Source organism: Semicossyphus pulcher, unplaced genomic scaffold (assembly GCF_022749685.1).
Source record: "Semicossyphus pulcher isolate SPU_LCO1_2020_fin unplaced genomic scaffold, fSemPul1.0.p SCAF_25, whole genome shotgun sequence".
NCBI classification, from domain to species: domain Eukaryota; kingdom Metazoa; phylum Chordata; class Actinopteri; order Labriformes; family Labridae; genus Semicossyphus; species Semicossyphus pulcher.
The window spans coordinates 11,298,451-11,315,000 of NW_027211699.1; the positions used below are offsets into that span (position 1 = coordinate 11,298,451).

Consider the following 16,550-nt stretch of genomic DNA (forward strand, 5'->3'; position numbering starts at 1 on the left):
GACTGCAGGGCAGGGCTGGGAACTAAGTGCCAGTCTGCATGTATTAGTGTGTGTGTGTGTGTGTGTGTGTGTGTGTATTCTTTAACCACGTGGCGACCGAGTATTTGCGGTGGCTGCCCCTAATCTCTTTTATTGTTATTTGTTGTTTGTATTCTTTTAACCTGTTTGTATTATCTGAGCCTGTCCGTCATCATCATTTGGCCAACTGCGGTTGTTATAAATGTGCTATACAAATAAAGTTTGACGACACTTGACATCCACCTGAAAGGTCTAAATGATACAGCACAGAAACTCAGTCGATGGTTAATAGTGAGACGCCGCCGTGTGAAACGCTTCATTCTTTACTGACTTCAGGTCATAGCTACTTGAAAGAAATAAACATTTCATCTTGGCTCCACACGATTTCTAAATCTCAGGTTTCCTGGGCAAAAGTCCTGCCTTTGTTTGTCCTGCTCTTTATACTTCTTCACCCAATACCTTTGATAAAGTAACTACTAGGCCTACCAATCTACGGGTCATTATAAGCTGCTGAACATACTACAGTGTGTGACCAAGTCATCTTGGCTCAAGTCCAACGCAAGTCTCTAGTCATTGTTTCTTGGGCAAGTCAAGTCACAGGTTGTCAAGTGAAGTCAAGTCGAGTCCTTAGTTAAGGCAGGTCGCGTCCCGAGTCAAGTCACTTTTTTTCCACCCGACATCCAGCCCTCTGACCTGTAGTATCCACTCTTTATAAAGAGAAATCACAAGGTGTTAGCAGCCCGTCTAATTATTATATTATTGGCCAGTTTATATAACCTGTTCAAAGAGTCTGACAGTGAATTATATCTGTGTTATCTCGGCACAGACGCAGCTATGATGATGGTCTGCTCTGATGAGGCTTCTCTTTGGGGAAAAACATAGGTAGCGGGGGTCTTTGATGTTGCGTGTTGCCATAACGAGGAGTTTGACTGACAGCCAGTCATCCAATCATGAGGATCACATACAGGGAGCTTTTTGAGTCCTCCAATCATGACTCCCAGTTTGCGCTGCGTACAGACCTGATGGTTAGAAAGTTTGAAGTTGAAAATTTACATTCAAACTTATGAACACATGCAAGTCATCCGAGTCATCATGCCTCAAGTCAAGTCGAGAGTCAAGTCATTTATTTTTTGTTCAGTCAAGTCACAAGTCATCAAAACAGTGACTCGAGTCGACTCGAGTCCAAGTCACCAAGTCTGAAGTCCACATCTCTGACATACTACCTTTGCATCCATGTTTTAGCTGCGAACAGTCTCAGCAGAGTTAAAGGATTCAGGCTGATATGATGTAAGAATCAAACATTAAATTCATATTTCATCAGTTAAACAGGAAACACAAGTGCTTCTCCCCGCCAAGCCTATAAAGACGTTTTCATAATGTTTTTACATGTTTTAGTATTTTAAAGGGAATTCTGGGGTTTTAACGTCAGCCTTGAATCTGAAGCTACGTCAATGATTTTAAGCTCTTATTTGATCCTGAGATACATTATGACTAATGTAATTTTTCATGAAATATAAAGTAAAATTGTTGGTCTGATGTAAAGTGGTTCCATAGAGTTGGTTTAATCCCAGTACTGTACAGTCAAAGTGTGTCATTTGAAGGTATTTCGGGGTAATAACACGGTGCTCAGTCTGTCCTAACTGATGTTATTTTCTGAAAGCCAAAATGGCGTGCCTCTCTGCAAGGGCGCGAGTGTGCACGGCGCGCGTGGGCCAAGACATGTGGGCGGGAAATGCTGTTGCGCCTCTACTCGGGTCTTTCCGGCAGCCTTCGAGGGGGCTGAACACGCGCGGAGAGCCGAGGCGGAGAGAGCAGCAACCGGAGGAACGGAGCCGAGCACCCGCTGGAGGAGCCGAGAGACCCGGGGACGATTTTACCCAGCTTTCGGTCGGGGACACAGGGTAGGGGGGCGGGTCTGGGGCTCGGGCACAGAAGAATGAGAAAGCCCTCTTACCGGAGGGGGCGAAAACATGAACGGAGCCGTGTACATTTCGTTTTTCCAGGGCCAGCTGGAGTCCGTGCTGGAGCAGGTCGTTCAGCTCGCCGTGCAGGAAATCAGCAAGACGGTGGGCTCCAGCCTGAACACGCTGCTGCTGGAGACGGCCGTGAAGGAGCAGGAAAACCACCGGCTCCGGCTCCAGCTGCAGTCGTGGGAGAACCGGGGTCGAACCAACACCAGCCCCGCGGACAGTGGAGGCTCTCCGGTGGCTGGTAGGAACAAGGCAGCGGGGGACGAGCGGGCGGACAGAACAAAGCCCGAGCAGAGGCAGCAGCAGAGGCAGCCACACGCCCCCGGAGGGCAGGGCACCGAGCTCGGCATACCCACCGACACACGCCGCCTGGAGCAGAGAGGACGAGTCGTGGGTAAGCAGCCGTTACACAACACACACTCATATTCACACTAAGCGAGCAGTTGTGGGGCACTCCTCCCTCTGTCTCTGCCTCCTACAACACGCGGGGTTGCGTAACTGTGCAGGCCGTTTTAAGGCTTTATGAGTAAACTGCAGAGAAAGTGAGGCCTGCAGGTGAAAAAACAACATCCATGAGCCTCCCTGACATGTGGAGCAGGACAAAGAAGCGTCAGTCTGAGGACAACCTGACACAGAGACTGGGGGGGGGGACAACTTTTAATTGGGCTTTAATTGGAGCACAATGGAGGAGAGACAGGATGTAATGACTCTAATGGAGAACCAGGACTGACTGCATGTGGGTGTCATGTCACATCACATGTTCCTCTGTGAGGCTTTTTGTCAGAACAGGTTCAAGAGGAAAGGTGTCTCATAGAGCTGCTCAGTAAGTTAAAACTACTGCCAGCCTTTATTTCAGCAGCTTGTAGATCATCATGTAGAGCCTCTTCAGGATGGGGGGGGGGCGGTGGTGGTTTTGGTGGTGGAGGGGGGACCAGGACAAAGAAGCAACAGACTGTAAGAGACGGCCTTGTGGAGGACAGGACTGTAGACGGACGTTGAGGCGGACCCCAGTGTGGTTTAAATCAGCGTTTCACTGGAGAGAAAAGGGCCGAGGCGGGAAAGCGGAGGACAAAGATGTAGCACGGGCGGTGAATATTCAGACTGTCAGCAAGGGTCCTCATGGTTTTTTATCAGGAAGATTTAGAGGCACTCGAATGCGTCGTCAGTTCAGCTAGCATAGACTGAAAGGCCTTCAGGAAGGTGTTTCACATCAGAGATTTGTTCTGGTGGAAGTGAAGTCTCGGGCCTTCATTTGGTTAAAGTCTGGTCTGTTTTTTAACAGGTTCCGACCAGAGATGACACGCTGAGCACAGTTACTCTTTACACCGGTTACTTAACGAGAAAACATACTCGTGGATTCAGCTAAAAAATTTGTAGAGAACTTGCTTTTGTCTGAAGTTGTGTTGTCGGTAAACTCTTCTTCTCTGGTGACGTGTAGCTCTGTGAGGAGGAGTAAAGATGCACCCTAACATCAGCTCATCTTCGGCATTTGCCAATAAAGCCTTTAAAATTAAATATGGGTATCGGCCCTTTGAAAGTTTCTGCTTTTCTGATCTAACGCCTTACACTCACACTCCGATACAGTAGGGGGCAGTATACTCCTATGAAACTGTTACCTAAAAACAAATATAGCACGCTGTAGGTGTTACCTGAGTGGACGTGGTTTTGTGAACATGTGAAAAATAATCGTGTTTTATGTCCACTTCTGCCCGTTAGCGCTGACAATAACAGTGCGTATAATAATGTGTTCATTCCACCACAGGAGAGCCTTTATGGTCGCTGCAATTAGGTGGAAAGTTCTGTGCGTATACAACAATCGCCAGTCGACCAATATGAGATTGGAAATATTGGCACATTGGATATCGTGCGAACCGAGCACGAGTGGGCTTTGTAAATACACGATAGTTATTCAGATACAAGTATTGGAAAGGCCTCAGATATCGGTCAAAAAGTGGGATCAGTATCGGCGAGCCAATCAATGAACCAATCAGAAAACAAGATTTTTTTAGCTTTGAAACCAATTATCAACTCTTCACCTTTTTGAAACAGTTGCCTACAAAGCAAATTGTGCTGTTGTGCAATTACGGAGGTGTAATTGCTGCCACCTGCAACTACAGTTCAAGAGCTGCAAAGAACTGAATTCATTGATATAATTTCAATGTGAAAACTTTGAGTACTGAATTGTTTTTACAGGCTCTCTGAGTAACACTCATTTAATTCATAATATGGATTTCAACCACATTCCTCTGTTCGAGAAAAACGTAACGGAGCGTTTTTCCGATGGACACAGACAGAGCTGCACTTCCTGTTAGGATCAGTCTAACAGAATATATAAAACACATTTAGTATTTTACAAATTATTAGTGTTTTTATGATGCGGGGGCGGATTTGTGAAAATAAAGTTTATTAGTTTTATATATATTCTTTTAAAAAGCTAAACAGTGGTGGAGATGTTGGCAGTGTGAATGTCCTTACAATACTACATACTACATACTGCATACTATATACTGCATACTACATACTATGTACTACATACTATGTACTGCATACTACATGCTGCATACTATATACCACATACTGCATACTACATACTACATACTGCATACTACATACCACATACTATGAACTGCATACTACATACTATATACTGCATACTATATACCACATACTGCATACCACATACTACATGCTGCATACTACATACCACATACTATGTACTGCACACTACATGCTGCATACTACATACTACATACTATATACTGCATACTACATACCACATACTACATGCTGCATACTACATACCACATACTATGTACTGCACACTACATGCTGCATACTACATACTATATACTATATACTGCATACTACATACCACATACTACATGCTGCATACTACATACCACATACTATGTACTGCACACTACATGCTGCATACTACATACTATATACTGCATACTAAATACCACATACTATATACTGCATACTATATACTGCATGGTACATACCACATACTACATACCACATACTATATACTGCAGACTGCATACTACATACTGCATACTATATACTGCATGGTACATACTATGTACTGCATACTACATACTGCAAAGTACATACTGCATGCTGCATACTACATGCTGCATACTACATGCTGCATACTACATACCACATACTATATACAACATACTGCAAAATATATACTGCATACTAAATACCGCGTACTGCATACTGCTACTGCATACAACATACTATACTACATACTGCATACTATATACTGTCTATGCAAAATACATTCTACAGACTACATTTAGGCCACATCAGGACGTGCTGCTAGTGTAGTATGGGATTTAGAGCACAGCCTCAGTTTAGGGGCTGAATCCAGGAAACAATCAGCCGCACAGGAGGTGTGTAAAAATAAAATACGGTGTGCAGAATTAGAACCACGCGGACGATGTTAACCATCTTTGTTTCTGTCTTTCATTGTGGTTGTCTGGGAATCATTTCATTCCTCAATGTGACTGTGATCCGTTTTAGTTTCAACACCAAACCAAAGTTTCTGAAATCTTGTCTTTCTGTATACTGAAGAGGTGTTGTGGTTCGATACCCAGCTGTGCTGCAGGGAGTTTCAGTTCCAGCCAAATGATCCGCTCTGAGAACTATAACAAGTGTAACAGAAGAAGCTGTTACAAAAACGTGATGTATGTAACATGGATTGTTTTCAGCCTTTACGTCCTCCTGCAGTAACAATATAAACCTGTAACTGCTGCACCACGGCTCACTCAGCAACGCAAAGCAGCACTGAGGAGGAGGCGGAGGAACAGAACAGGTGATGAGCTGCAAGGTCACCTGCACATACAAAAAGCACTCAGCAGAAATCATCAAGAGAATTCACAGAAATTCATTGGATATAAGAATAAGGTCCATTTGAGCAGTTACATTGACCTAGCAGCCTAATGTAATGTTTTCTGTATGAAATCAACTCAAACAAGAACAACACGCATGATAATAATATTTCTTTGAATGGACCTCTGACGAAGCAAACAGTGACGACACAGATTTAAAGGTTAGCTCCAGTATTTTGACACATTTTGGAATCTAAATATTTTATAATGTCTCCAGGAGATGAGTTCATCCTGCAGCAGTGAAACAGGCTGTACTGGCTGCAACATAATACATGTTTTGTTAATACATTCTCAGTAAAACAACAACAGTGAAAAAGCCAAACATATTCAGTTTTCTGTGAAAGTGAAAAACAGAAAAGAGTCAGGAATGGAGAGTGTGTTACATGTCCTGAACGAGGACTAACTGACGAGGCTGCTTGTGAAAATCTGAGCAGGATTAATAGATGAGGCTGATCGACCATCAGAAACCGTGTCAGTAGCGCGTGTGTGTGTGTGTGTGTGTGTGTGTGTGTGTGTGTGTGTGTGTGTGTGTGTGTGTGTGTTATTGAGCGTGTGTTTGTTTGGGTGTGATTTCGCTGCATGGCGGCAGCAGCACAAATAAACAGACACTCCTCCACATGTGGAGACACGTGAGAAAGAAGGATGTCTCTCATGCATGCATGCACACATTGGTGCACTCGAACGCAAACGCACTGCTGACACGCAAACCTTCCTCCCCCTCCCCCCTCCCCCCCTCTGATCTCATATAAAACCAGGCCACTGCCACGGCACGCCACGATCAGGACTGCAGAGGATCTCAGGACAGATGGTGACATCACGGCGGGGATGGCGAATCACTCCCGACCTGAGTGGATTTATAACAAACACACAAAAGAACATCAGCATGTGTGAATCCAACCCAAACAGACGTCTACAAGAAGTTTATTAGTGCAACACCTTCCAACCACAGTTACACAACACAGAAAGGCATCGAGAAACACGAGGCGATATAAACCCCGTCGTTAAGATGGGATTTAACAGACTACAACAAAAGAGTTGAATTTAGCTACGCAGAATGTAAGAGGATACAAATTAAATTTAACATCGTAGATGGAACAAAAGATGAACACATGAGTGTCCAGTTGTGATTTAAAACAACAGTCTTCAAGTTTTTGTGGAGTTTCAGAAATGTGGAGTAAAAACGTGAATTCTGCTGCTCCAGGTTTCGTTTGGACTCTTTGGACAGGAAGTAGATCTGATCCCAGACCAGCTGAGAAATCTGGATGCTTCATACAAGAGATCCGAAACAGAACATTTTGTGCTTCATAAACCAAAGAGGCAGAAAAGGAAGATGAGCTTTTCTTAATCCTGCGGAGACAGACTTTACTCTTGATGTATTCATCATCATCAGCTAATTTTGTCTTAATGTGGATGTTAAAGTTCAGGTCTGAGCTCAAGACTACAACAAGACTGCATGGTTTGTGGACTTTAATTTACAGGACTGAAGCTCAACTGTGACTTTAAATCTTTGGCTCCAAAAATCAAACATTTTCCTTACTTTGAGTACAACAGTGTTTGCTCCATATACTCAGTGTTTGTTAGGGATCACAGTCACATAAATCTGTGTGTCGTCTGCACAAGATACTTTGTGCTTTTCTAGAGTCAGAGTCAGTGGACGCATGTAGAGGCCCCAGAATTGAGCCTTGGGGAACTCCACTCTTTAGATGTTTCATCACAGATCAACAAAAAGAAGTTCCTGTGCTTCAAACAGATTTCAAACCAGTTTAGCACCGTGCCAGAAGTCCAGCCCATTTTTCCAGCTGTGAGTCACACACTGTTACGGACTGATAACTAACAATACCAAGAGGTAAACTTCTCCACGGGCTGGAATCATTAGAGAACTCACCAGGAGCAGTCGTGGTGCACTTTATACTACTTTTAATCACAAGGCATGTTTTGTACAGGAAGAGACCTCTGTGGATAATTCTGCTCCTGTTAAACAATGAAAACTGAAGGAACCCTATGCTAAAAGTCAAGATGAGCTAATGTTAGCAGCAGCTCAGCTAGTAGCCCCACGTGACTTCCTGTTTCTGCAGAAGAGCGTCTGAGAAACACAGATTTTTAAAGCGAACCTGCTTTATTTGGTGTTTTTATTTACTTAAACATCTTTAGAACTGTGCTAACCAACTTTAAAACATGTAAGTAAAGTATATTTTAGAGATTTACTTGTTTCTTAAAGCTTATTTTTTATAAGGACAATCTTTAAATTGACACTTTCCACATTCTGATAATATTGATAAATATAGAAGAAATGATCGCATACCTTTTCCATACCCTCGCCCTTCTGATCGTGCGTCTGAAGACAACCAGAAATCATATGAATCCCTTAAATCAGTACATTGCAGAACTCCACTGGTGCTTCGCTGAAATCCTGTGCGTTAGCATCAAACTGACTTCTTCATCTTCAACAGCACAAACGGCAACAATCAGACGGGCCCCGTCTGTGGTAATCGTCAGATCAGGGGTCCGTTTCACAAAGAAGGTTCAACAAACTCTGAGTCTAACCCTGGACTCTGAGTTGATCTACTCTGAGATAGGAAACTCTGAGTTTTCGGTTCCAGAACAGCTGATCAGAGTTAGTTCAATCCACTCTGAGTAGGTTCACCCGGAGTTAAGTGCGTGCACGCTGACTGTAAAAAGCCAGCATTAATGGAGCCCCGACACCACGATTCACCATGGCAACGGTACACAAAAAGAGGTCCTCCTACGTCACACCAGCGGAGCTCGAAATCCTCATGCGGACGTTCAGCGAATACGAGCATGTTTTTAGAAAAATAAAGTAACACGGCTGCAGCTGCAAAAGAGAGAGAAGCGGCGTGGGAAGAAACTGCTGCTCGAGTAAATTTGCAAGTTTGAACTGGTCTATTTATTTAATACTTAATCACGACCGGAAGCTAAAATTTATATTAATTTAGGAGCATCCAGCGGGAGAAAAACGTAAATGGAAGCACTTCAATCATATTTTAAATATGAAACAGATTAAATATCATTCAGGGGCTGTTTTAATGTGCATCAGCTTTATCCCTAACATGATGCTGACTTCACATACATTATAATTCATGTTGATTAAACTGAATGTGTTAGTTTAAAAAAAAAAAATCCAATAACTAACGGCGTCTTATTTGAGCGCTCTCGGCAGTGGTGGTGGAAAATCTAAAAATGATGACTTTGACACAGATTTGTCTTTTGATTTTTTTATCATAATTATAAAAGACTTTTGCAAAGCGGTCAGAGCAGCACAGAGACGCAACGTTTCTTCTTTTAATTCGGTAACCGCTCAAGCACACGCGTGAGACGGGCTGAATGAACGAGGAAGTCGAATGAGGGTTTTATATTCTAGACGGAGGAGACAGAGCGAAACTCTGAGTTTCCTGAAGAAAACCTGCTCACGACCAGGTGAGGTTCATAGAGTCTGTTACTACAGTAACTGACCGAGAGCTTAAGTTACCTCCCTTTGTGAAACAGGCTAGAGTTACCCCTCTTTCTCTGGTTTGAGTTACCTCCCTTTGTGAAACGGAAAACTCAGAGTTTCCCTCATTTCAGGGTTAACAGACTCAGAGTTTTCAATAAACCTGCTTTGTGAAACGGACCCCTGAGGTCATCCAGGGGTCATTTATCGGAGATCCACTGTTGCTGACCTGTTTGTAACTTGTGCACACGGTTGTTGGGGAGTTTTGTTGCTAGCTGTCCGTTGCATGGTCAGTAGCATTGACTCAGAAAGCACAGCGGCCTGTTTTCCAGCGATCACTCGCCCTCCTGTTTCCCAGAGATGTGATTTATTCTTAGGCATTGCACTGAGAGCGTTCCAGAGAGGACGCCCGCCTGCAGATTGATAGCCCTCCTGTGTCTCAGTCAGCTTGTTTGTGCTAGTTAGCCATGTGGTGTCTGTTGACTTCAGTGTTTGCTTCTAAATGCTGGATTTTGGTTTCGAGCTAGAAGGAGAGGGTGCTAACTAGCTGGCTACAGCTAAAGTCCCATGTGTTTGAGCTAAGGCAGAAGGTTTGTAGCGGTTGGTAGGTCACACTTGTTTAGTAATAAAAGTGTCATGAGATATATACAGCCGTCTGTGTTTCATGAATAAACTCTGATTTATCCGTTTCCTGGAGCGGCTGTCCAAAAGTTTCAGCCGTAAAAGAAGAAAAGTGTTGTCAGGTTTGACAGAAGCAGCAGAGCGTCTGCAGGACGAACTCAGCAACACTCACACAGATAATTAGGCCGCGGCCTCGACACGCTCAGGTCAAAGGTCACTGCATTGTGTGGGGTCTTTACATATCGGAAAGCAGGCCAAGCTTTCACTCTGATGTCTGCTCACTGAGGAGGGAAACAAAGGATAGAGGACGAGGAGGAGGAGGAAAGAAACACTGGAGTGGTTCTGTTAGTGTAAGTGATTAAATGGACCCCCACAGAGATCTGAGACTGAACAGAACCCCCCGCCCCCCCAAAACCTGCTGGAGTCCATCAACTGTAACCCAAACCTAAACTAATCCTGATTACAGCTGACATGTTGACTCAAGGCTGTTTAACGATTATTCAGTCAGTCGTTTGGTCGATAAAATACATTTCAGCGGTTCATGTACTCAGTGTTTGTTAGGGGTCACAGCGGTTGGTATTGTAAAATCAGTGTATGACAAACGGTGAACCAGCTAACAAGCAGGCATGGTGAGCACAGACACAGCTAGCTGCTAATCAGTGCTAACATATAACTAAAATACTGAGTGTAGAAACAGTGTGTGAGACGTGTTGGACGGTCTGTTCGTCCAATAAAGCGCACACACAGATTATCTGTCTGATATTTACATGAACAAATCTCCAAAAGGCTCCAACAGCACAAACACGGCCCAGAGGTTACGTTCAGTGACTGAGTTAGCTGAGGGGACACCTAGCAGACAGCTAGCAGCTCCCAGCTGTCACTCAAAGAGGCCACGCCCCTAATGCTGCATCACTTTAAGCCTTAATATAATGTAAACAGGTGAGCTGTATAAAGATTCTCCCCGTACAGTTGTCATGAAGAGAGAAATGAGCTATAGAGACCCAAACTGTTTTTTGTACCAGGCTGTAAACATGTTTATTTCTGCTGTAAAGTTTAACATGGGGCTCTATGGGGACTGACTCACTGCTGGAGGCAGCCTCAAGTGGACACCAGAGGAACTGCAGCTTTGGGACTTCCCTGTTAGCTTCGTCTCCTGGAGGTCACAGCGTGTGTTAGACGTGTAAAGAGAGTTGCAGCTACAGTTCTGTGACCTCTTGATGACCCTCACATGTTACATAGAGCCATTATAACGTCTCAAATGCATCTGTTATGGGGGGTGAAGTTAGAGTGGGGGCCTCTTCACGTAACCTATTACATGAATGTGCACACAGAGACTCTGGCTCGTCCCACCCTGCATGTGTTCATAATATGACCATATGGGCATACATGTGATCATGTGGACATATGGTCATATGGAGCAAGAGTCTGACCCTGACACATCACACAGCAGGGGGGTCACCCTGCCCGCCAAACCAGATGGTCTCAAGTATTCGAGTACAAAATCAAGGTACTTGTACTTTTGAGACTTTCCATTTGATCCTCTCGAGGCAGCAGAAGTAATCTCAGACATAAAATCAGTGTTTTTCTGAATGGAGTCTGGTGTGTGTGCAGAGAGCGATGTAACGTCTGTGTGTGGTTAAAACAATCATCTTCTTCTGTAACAAAAAGGTCTATCTCTGTAGGGATCCTTTCTGTCATGTTGTCACACACTTAGAAGAACAATCTGAGCCTGTCAGTGGAAACAACAAGGGCCGCGTTTCCCAGATTCGTTAAGAAGCTCTTAAGCGCTAAGAGCTTCTTAGGAGCGCTCTTAAGAGCGCTGTGAAAGAAGGACGCGTTTCCCAGAGTCGTTCTTAGCTTAAGAAGATCTTTCACTAAGAAGGAAATGTAAGATCAGCCTGACCCACTCTTAACAGCCTTCTTAGCGACCAAACGCTCACTGCAGCCGCGTCAGGGAAAGTTATATCTGACACTCAAAGGAATACTAAAACCATGCGTAATGATGAATGTGCGCCCACAGCTGCAGAACACTGACGCAAGAAAAATAAAAGCATAAGAAGAAAAATAACGATATAAAAATAAAGAATTGCCCATGTGTTCCTGTAGCTACATAAATAAAATGAATCATCATTACTATCACTCATTACGTTTTCACACACATTCGGCATCTGCATATGAGTTTACATTAGCTATAAAAACATCAACAACCCTGTGGTATTTCACAGATATCAGGGAAACTGACAGGTGTAATTGAACTCGGCTGGAACCTCATCAAGAGAGGCTCCACCTGCTAGTCTATATAAAGGCGTTGCTGAAGTCCACGCGTGTGAGACACCATGGCTGCAATACAGCATATTCTCGCTGCTAACCAACAGCGTCGCCGTGCGCGAAGCCAGATGGTTTACATAAATGCCTATGTGCGTCAGCACTTCTCCCCACTTAATGTGCTGTCGGACCGGGCTGTCCAGTCCAAGTACCGGCTTCCCTGTGTGGAGATCCAACGCCTCGTCACGCTAGTGTCACCACACATCCAGAGGGCAACCCGCTGCAATTTTGCCCTCAGCCCGGAGGTGCAGCTCCTGGCCGCGCTGCGTTTTTACGCAGTGGGGAGCTTCCTGGAGGTGGTGGGGGACGGCACCGGCCTCAGCAAGGCATCGGTTTCACGGAGTGTGGCAGCCGTGACACCGATCCTCCTGCGCCATGCCCGGACACACATCAGAATGCCCACCACACGGGACGAGGTCCGCCAGGTCCACCGTGGATTTCATGCCATGGCTGGGATCCCCCGGGTGATTGGTGTCGTGGATGGCACACTGATCCCAATCCACAATCCCTTCCTGGTGGATCCGTGCTGGATTGGGAGGAAACATTACGCTGCCATCAACACTCAGGTGGCGGTGGACCACGATGGCCTCATCACAGACATCGTTGCCAGGTGGCCAGGAGGCACACACGACAGCTTCGTGTGGGCCAACTCAGCTGTGGGGCAGAAGGCTGGCAGAGGAGAGTTCGGCAGGAGCATCTTCCTCGGGGACAGTGGCTACCCTCTCAGGAGTTACCTCGTGACACCGATAACCAACCCAGCAACACCACAGGAGGAGAGGTTCAATGAGGCCCACACACACACCAGGACCCACATTGAACGGGTGTTTGGCAGGTGGAAGTCTCGTTACCGATGTATCCATCGTTCGTCGGGGGGGCTGCGCTTGTCACCTGTGAAATGTTGCCGCGTGATTGTTGTCACAGCCATGCTGCACAACATAGCAGTGCGCGTTGGAGCAGATGAGCCGCCTCCTGTGGATGAAGATGGGGAAACATCGGAAGACGAAGCCCCCAACCCCGCCCCCCGCGAATCCCAAGCAGCACTCCACCAAGCTGGTGTCCAGACCAGAGAGGAGCTTGTGAATCTCTTTTGATGTCTATCAGCCCCTACCCCGTCACCACCAGTCACCAAGCACTGATATCAGCACCACCCTACTCCCAACATTAAACCCACTACCATCACACAACCCATATCAACTATCATGTATAGGGCTTGAAAGCTAGGAAATGACGCAAAATGATCCACACAACACATGGTTGAAAAGGAAAAGTAGTTTATTAAAAAAAACAAAGAGAAACAAAAAGCAGTGGCACCGCTGTCGTTACTGGGCGTCTGCATCTGCATCACCTGCAATGAAGGGAGATTGATTAGTGAAATTGAACGGGATACATTGTGCAATGCGGAGAAAAAAAAATAGAAATGCCCCTTACCTCCATCCTGGGGGAGAATTATTGGGACCGAGATGGAGGGACGGTTGAACTGTGCCTCGGCAAGTGCCAGCTGTCTCCGGTGCAGCTCCAACTTCTGGCGTTTGATCTGCACCATCTGCTCCTGGAGGGCAGTCTGTCTCTCCAGTTGGCCCTCTATCCCCCGCAGCACCGCCAGTTTCTCCCTCTCGAGACGCACCAGCGTCTCGCTGCAGGTGCAGGTCGTTATGGGGGGCCGCCCTGTTAAGCCTCCCCGCATGCGGACACCGGGCCCTGCTGGTTGGCGCGCGGGGACAGGGCTCGGTTGTGGGGGGTCGTCCTCTCCTGGGGACGTGTATGTCGCCGCTCTGCTCCCAGATGGCTCCTCCTCCTCCTCCTCCTCCTCGCCCTCGCTGTTTTCTGAGAGGCCCTCGTCCCCCAGAAGATCGATGCCCCCACTAATGCCTTCAGAGGCCGTCTTTCCAATTATGGATAGGACTTTTTCCTCGTCCGGAGTGAGGGTTGTAGCACCAGGTGCGCCACCACCCGTGCCCATGCTCTCTCGCCTCACCTTTGCACCTTTTTTTTTGGTTTGGCTTTGGAACTCCTGCCACTTCTTTCTTACAGCACCCCAGTCTCGCAGGCCACAGGGACTAGAGGGGGACATCTTTTGGGCTATGGCCTGCCAAATTCGGTTCTTTAATGCAATGTTTTTTTTGCCCTTTGTTCCCCCAAATAACACATCACGGTGCTGCCAGACCTCGTCCACTAATACGGCCATCTCCTCTGCGGTAAACGAGGGTGACCTCTTGTTTCGTTTGCTGGCTGCTTTTTCCATTCTCACATGTGTGTGCCTAGCCACAGGGGGGTATATATGCGTTAATGGGCTTGATTACTACTTGGATACACCTGTTAGCTGTGATCACACACACACACACACACACACACGCGTGTGTAGCCTAATTGCACCTGTCTGTGGGGACCACAGGGTGTTGTGTGTGATTTATGCGCTGATAAAGTGGTGGGTGATCGATTTGCCTGGCATCGATTGATTTAGTTTCAGCACCACGGCGGTGGACAGCTCCCACTAAGAGCTTCTTAAGAAGCTTCTTTGGCGGGATCTTAAGAAGGCAGTTAAGAACGCGTCTGGGAAACACCCCTATCTTAGCGCTCCTTCTTAGCCGAACCCTTCTTAAGAGCCTTCTTAAGTCCTTAAGAACGATCGAATCTGGGAAACGCGGCCAAGAACTTTTAGGGGACGACCTTTGACCCATCAAGGATTATGTTGCAGCCATTACAGCCTGTTTCACTGCTGCAGGCTGAACACATCTACTGAGACACTCACACACTGTGTGTTTCTTTTAGTCATTTAGACCATTCGAATACAAGAATTCCCCTCTGATGTCTTGAATGCTGGACTCTTTCTGTAGCATCTCACAGTGTGGTCAACAGTACTTTGACTGCAGTATTTTTCACCTCTGCACACAACATGCGTCTGTGAAACAGCTGAGAGCCTCTTTAGTTTCTCTCGTGTTAAAGTCTCTGTTTCAGTCTCAAGGAAATGAATCTTTATTTGGTTTTAGTTAATTTCAGGAAACATGTGAACAGAAGGCTTTATTGTGCGGTGCTTCGCCCCGGGTAATGACTGACAGGAAATCAGAGCGTCAGCTGTTTTCCCTTCACAGCGGGGAACTCCCGTCAGTGCGTTTGTCTTTATCAGACGTGTTAGTGGTCATGATTCTGGACGCCTGTTACTGAGACCAGTTTCTGTTTCCTGCTTTTGTTTCGTCTGTGTGTGACTGAGTGAGTGTTCAGAGGTCTGACTGAAACCTCGACTCCACCACCCAAACAAACAGCCTGAGCACTGCTGAGTCACGTTTTAACAGCCAGGTGACGAGCAGCAAATTAACTGTCACAAAATATGATTAAAGTTATTCAGGCTGTCGCTGCATGTTTTCAAATCTCATGTAATAACACATTTCTATTCCTCGGCTGTTCGCTCAGTAAAGAGTTTCTTTTTCTTTTCAACTCTTTCAAAAATAGTTCAATGGAGGTAAAACTATTTTCATCATTGATCATTCATTTGTTCATAACACACAGAAAGAGATGTAATGAAGGAAAAGCATCAATGATGTGATGGACATGTGTCATGTCTGATTGGAACGTGATTTATCCAGAAACAGCTGTTAGATCACTCTCGTCACAGACACCAGAGTCCATTGACAAAAATATGGCTGCTCAGCTTGTGGCCTTGATTGGTTAGTTTTTTTGTGTTACAGTGAGTTACACAAATATTGTTCAGGATTTGAACTTACTTTTTAAATACCAAAGTCACACGATAACATAAACAAACTAACAGACTGAGGCAGCAGCAGAGCAGCAGCTCCTGTGTCCTGTGAGGTTAAATCAGTGTTTTTATGAATGGAGTCTGGTGTGTGTGCAGAGAGCGATGTAACGTCTGTGTGTGGTTAAAACAATCATCTTCCTCTGTAACAAAAAGGTCTATCTCTGTAGGGATCCTTTCTGTCATGTTGTCACACACTTAGAAGAACAATCTGAGCCTGTCAGTGGAAACAACAAGAACTTTTAGTGGCCGACCTTTGACCCATCAAGGATTATGTTGCAGCCATTACAGCCTGTTTCACTGCTGCAGGATGAACACATCTACTGGAGACACTTTCAGTCATTTAGACCATAAACGTATAAAAGTATGAATCCTGACTAAACAGATTTCATTCATAACTGAAGGAGCATTTAAAGGAATGAGTGTCAGCCGTCAATGAAAGCTGACGTGTTGCTAACGACCCGTTTCATGAATAATCACTGATCCAGATGTTTCCTGGAGCCTCGTGTTGTGTTGTT

General features: G+C 45.5%; 1 protein-coding gene across 1 annotated transcript in view; it reads left to right on the forward strand.

Annotated features, from left to right (window-relative positions):
• The first annotated feature begins 1,828 nt into the window (after positions 1-1,828).
• LOC138603975 (hypermethylated in cancer 2 protein) overlaps positions 1,829-16,550 on the forward strand; it is a 24,472-nt gene continuing 9,750 nt past the window's right edge. Inside the window, exon 1 of the mRNA XM_069675758.1 lies at positions 1,829-2,382. Within this exon, the coding sequence (XP_069531859.1) occupies positions 1,989-2,382 (394 nt within the window). The 5' untranslated portion in view covers positions 1,829-1,988. The remainder of the gene's footprint in view (positions 2,383-16,550) is intronic.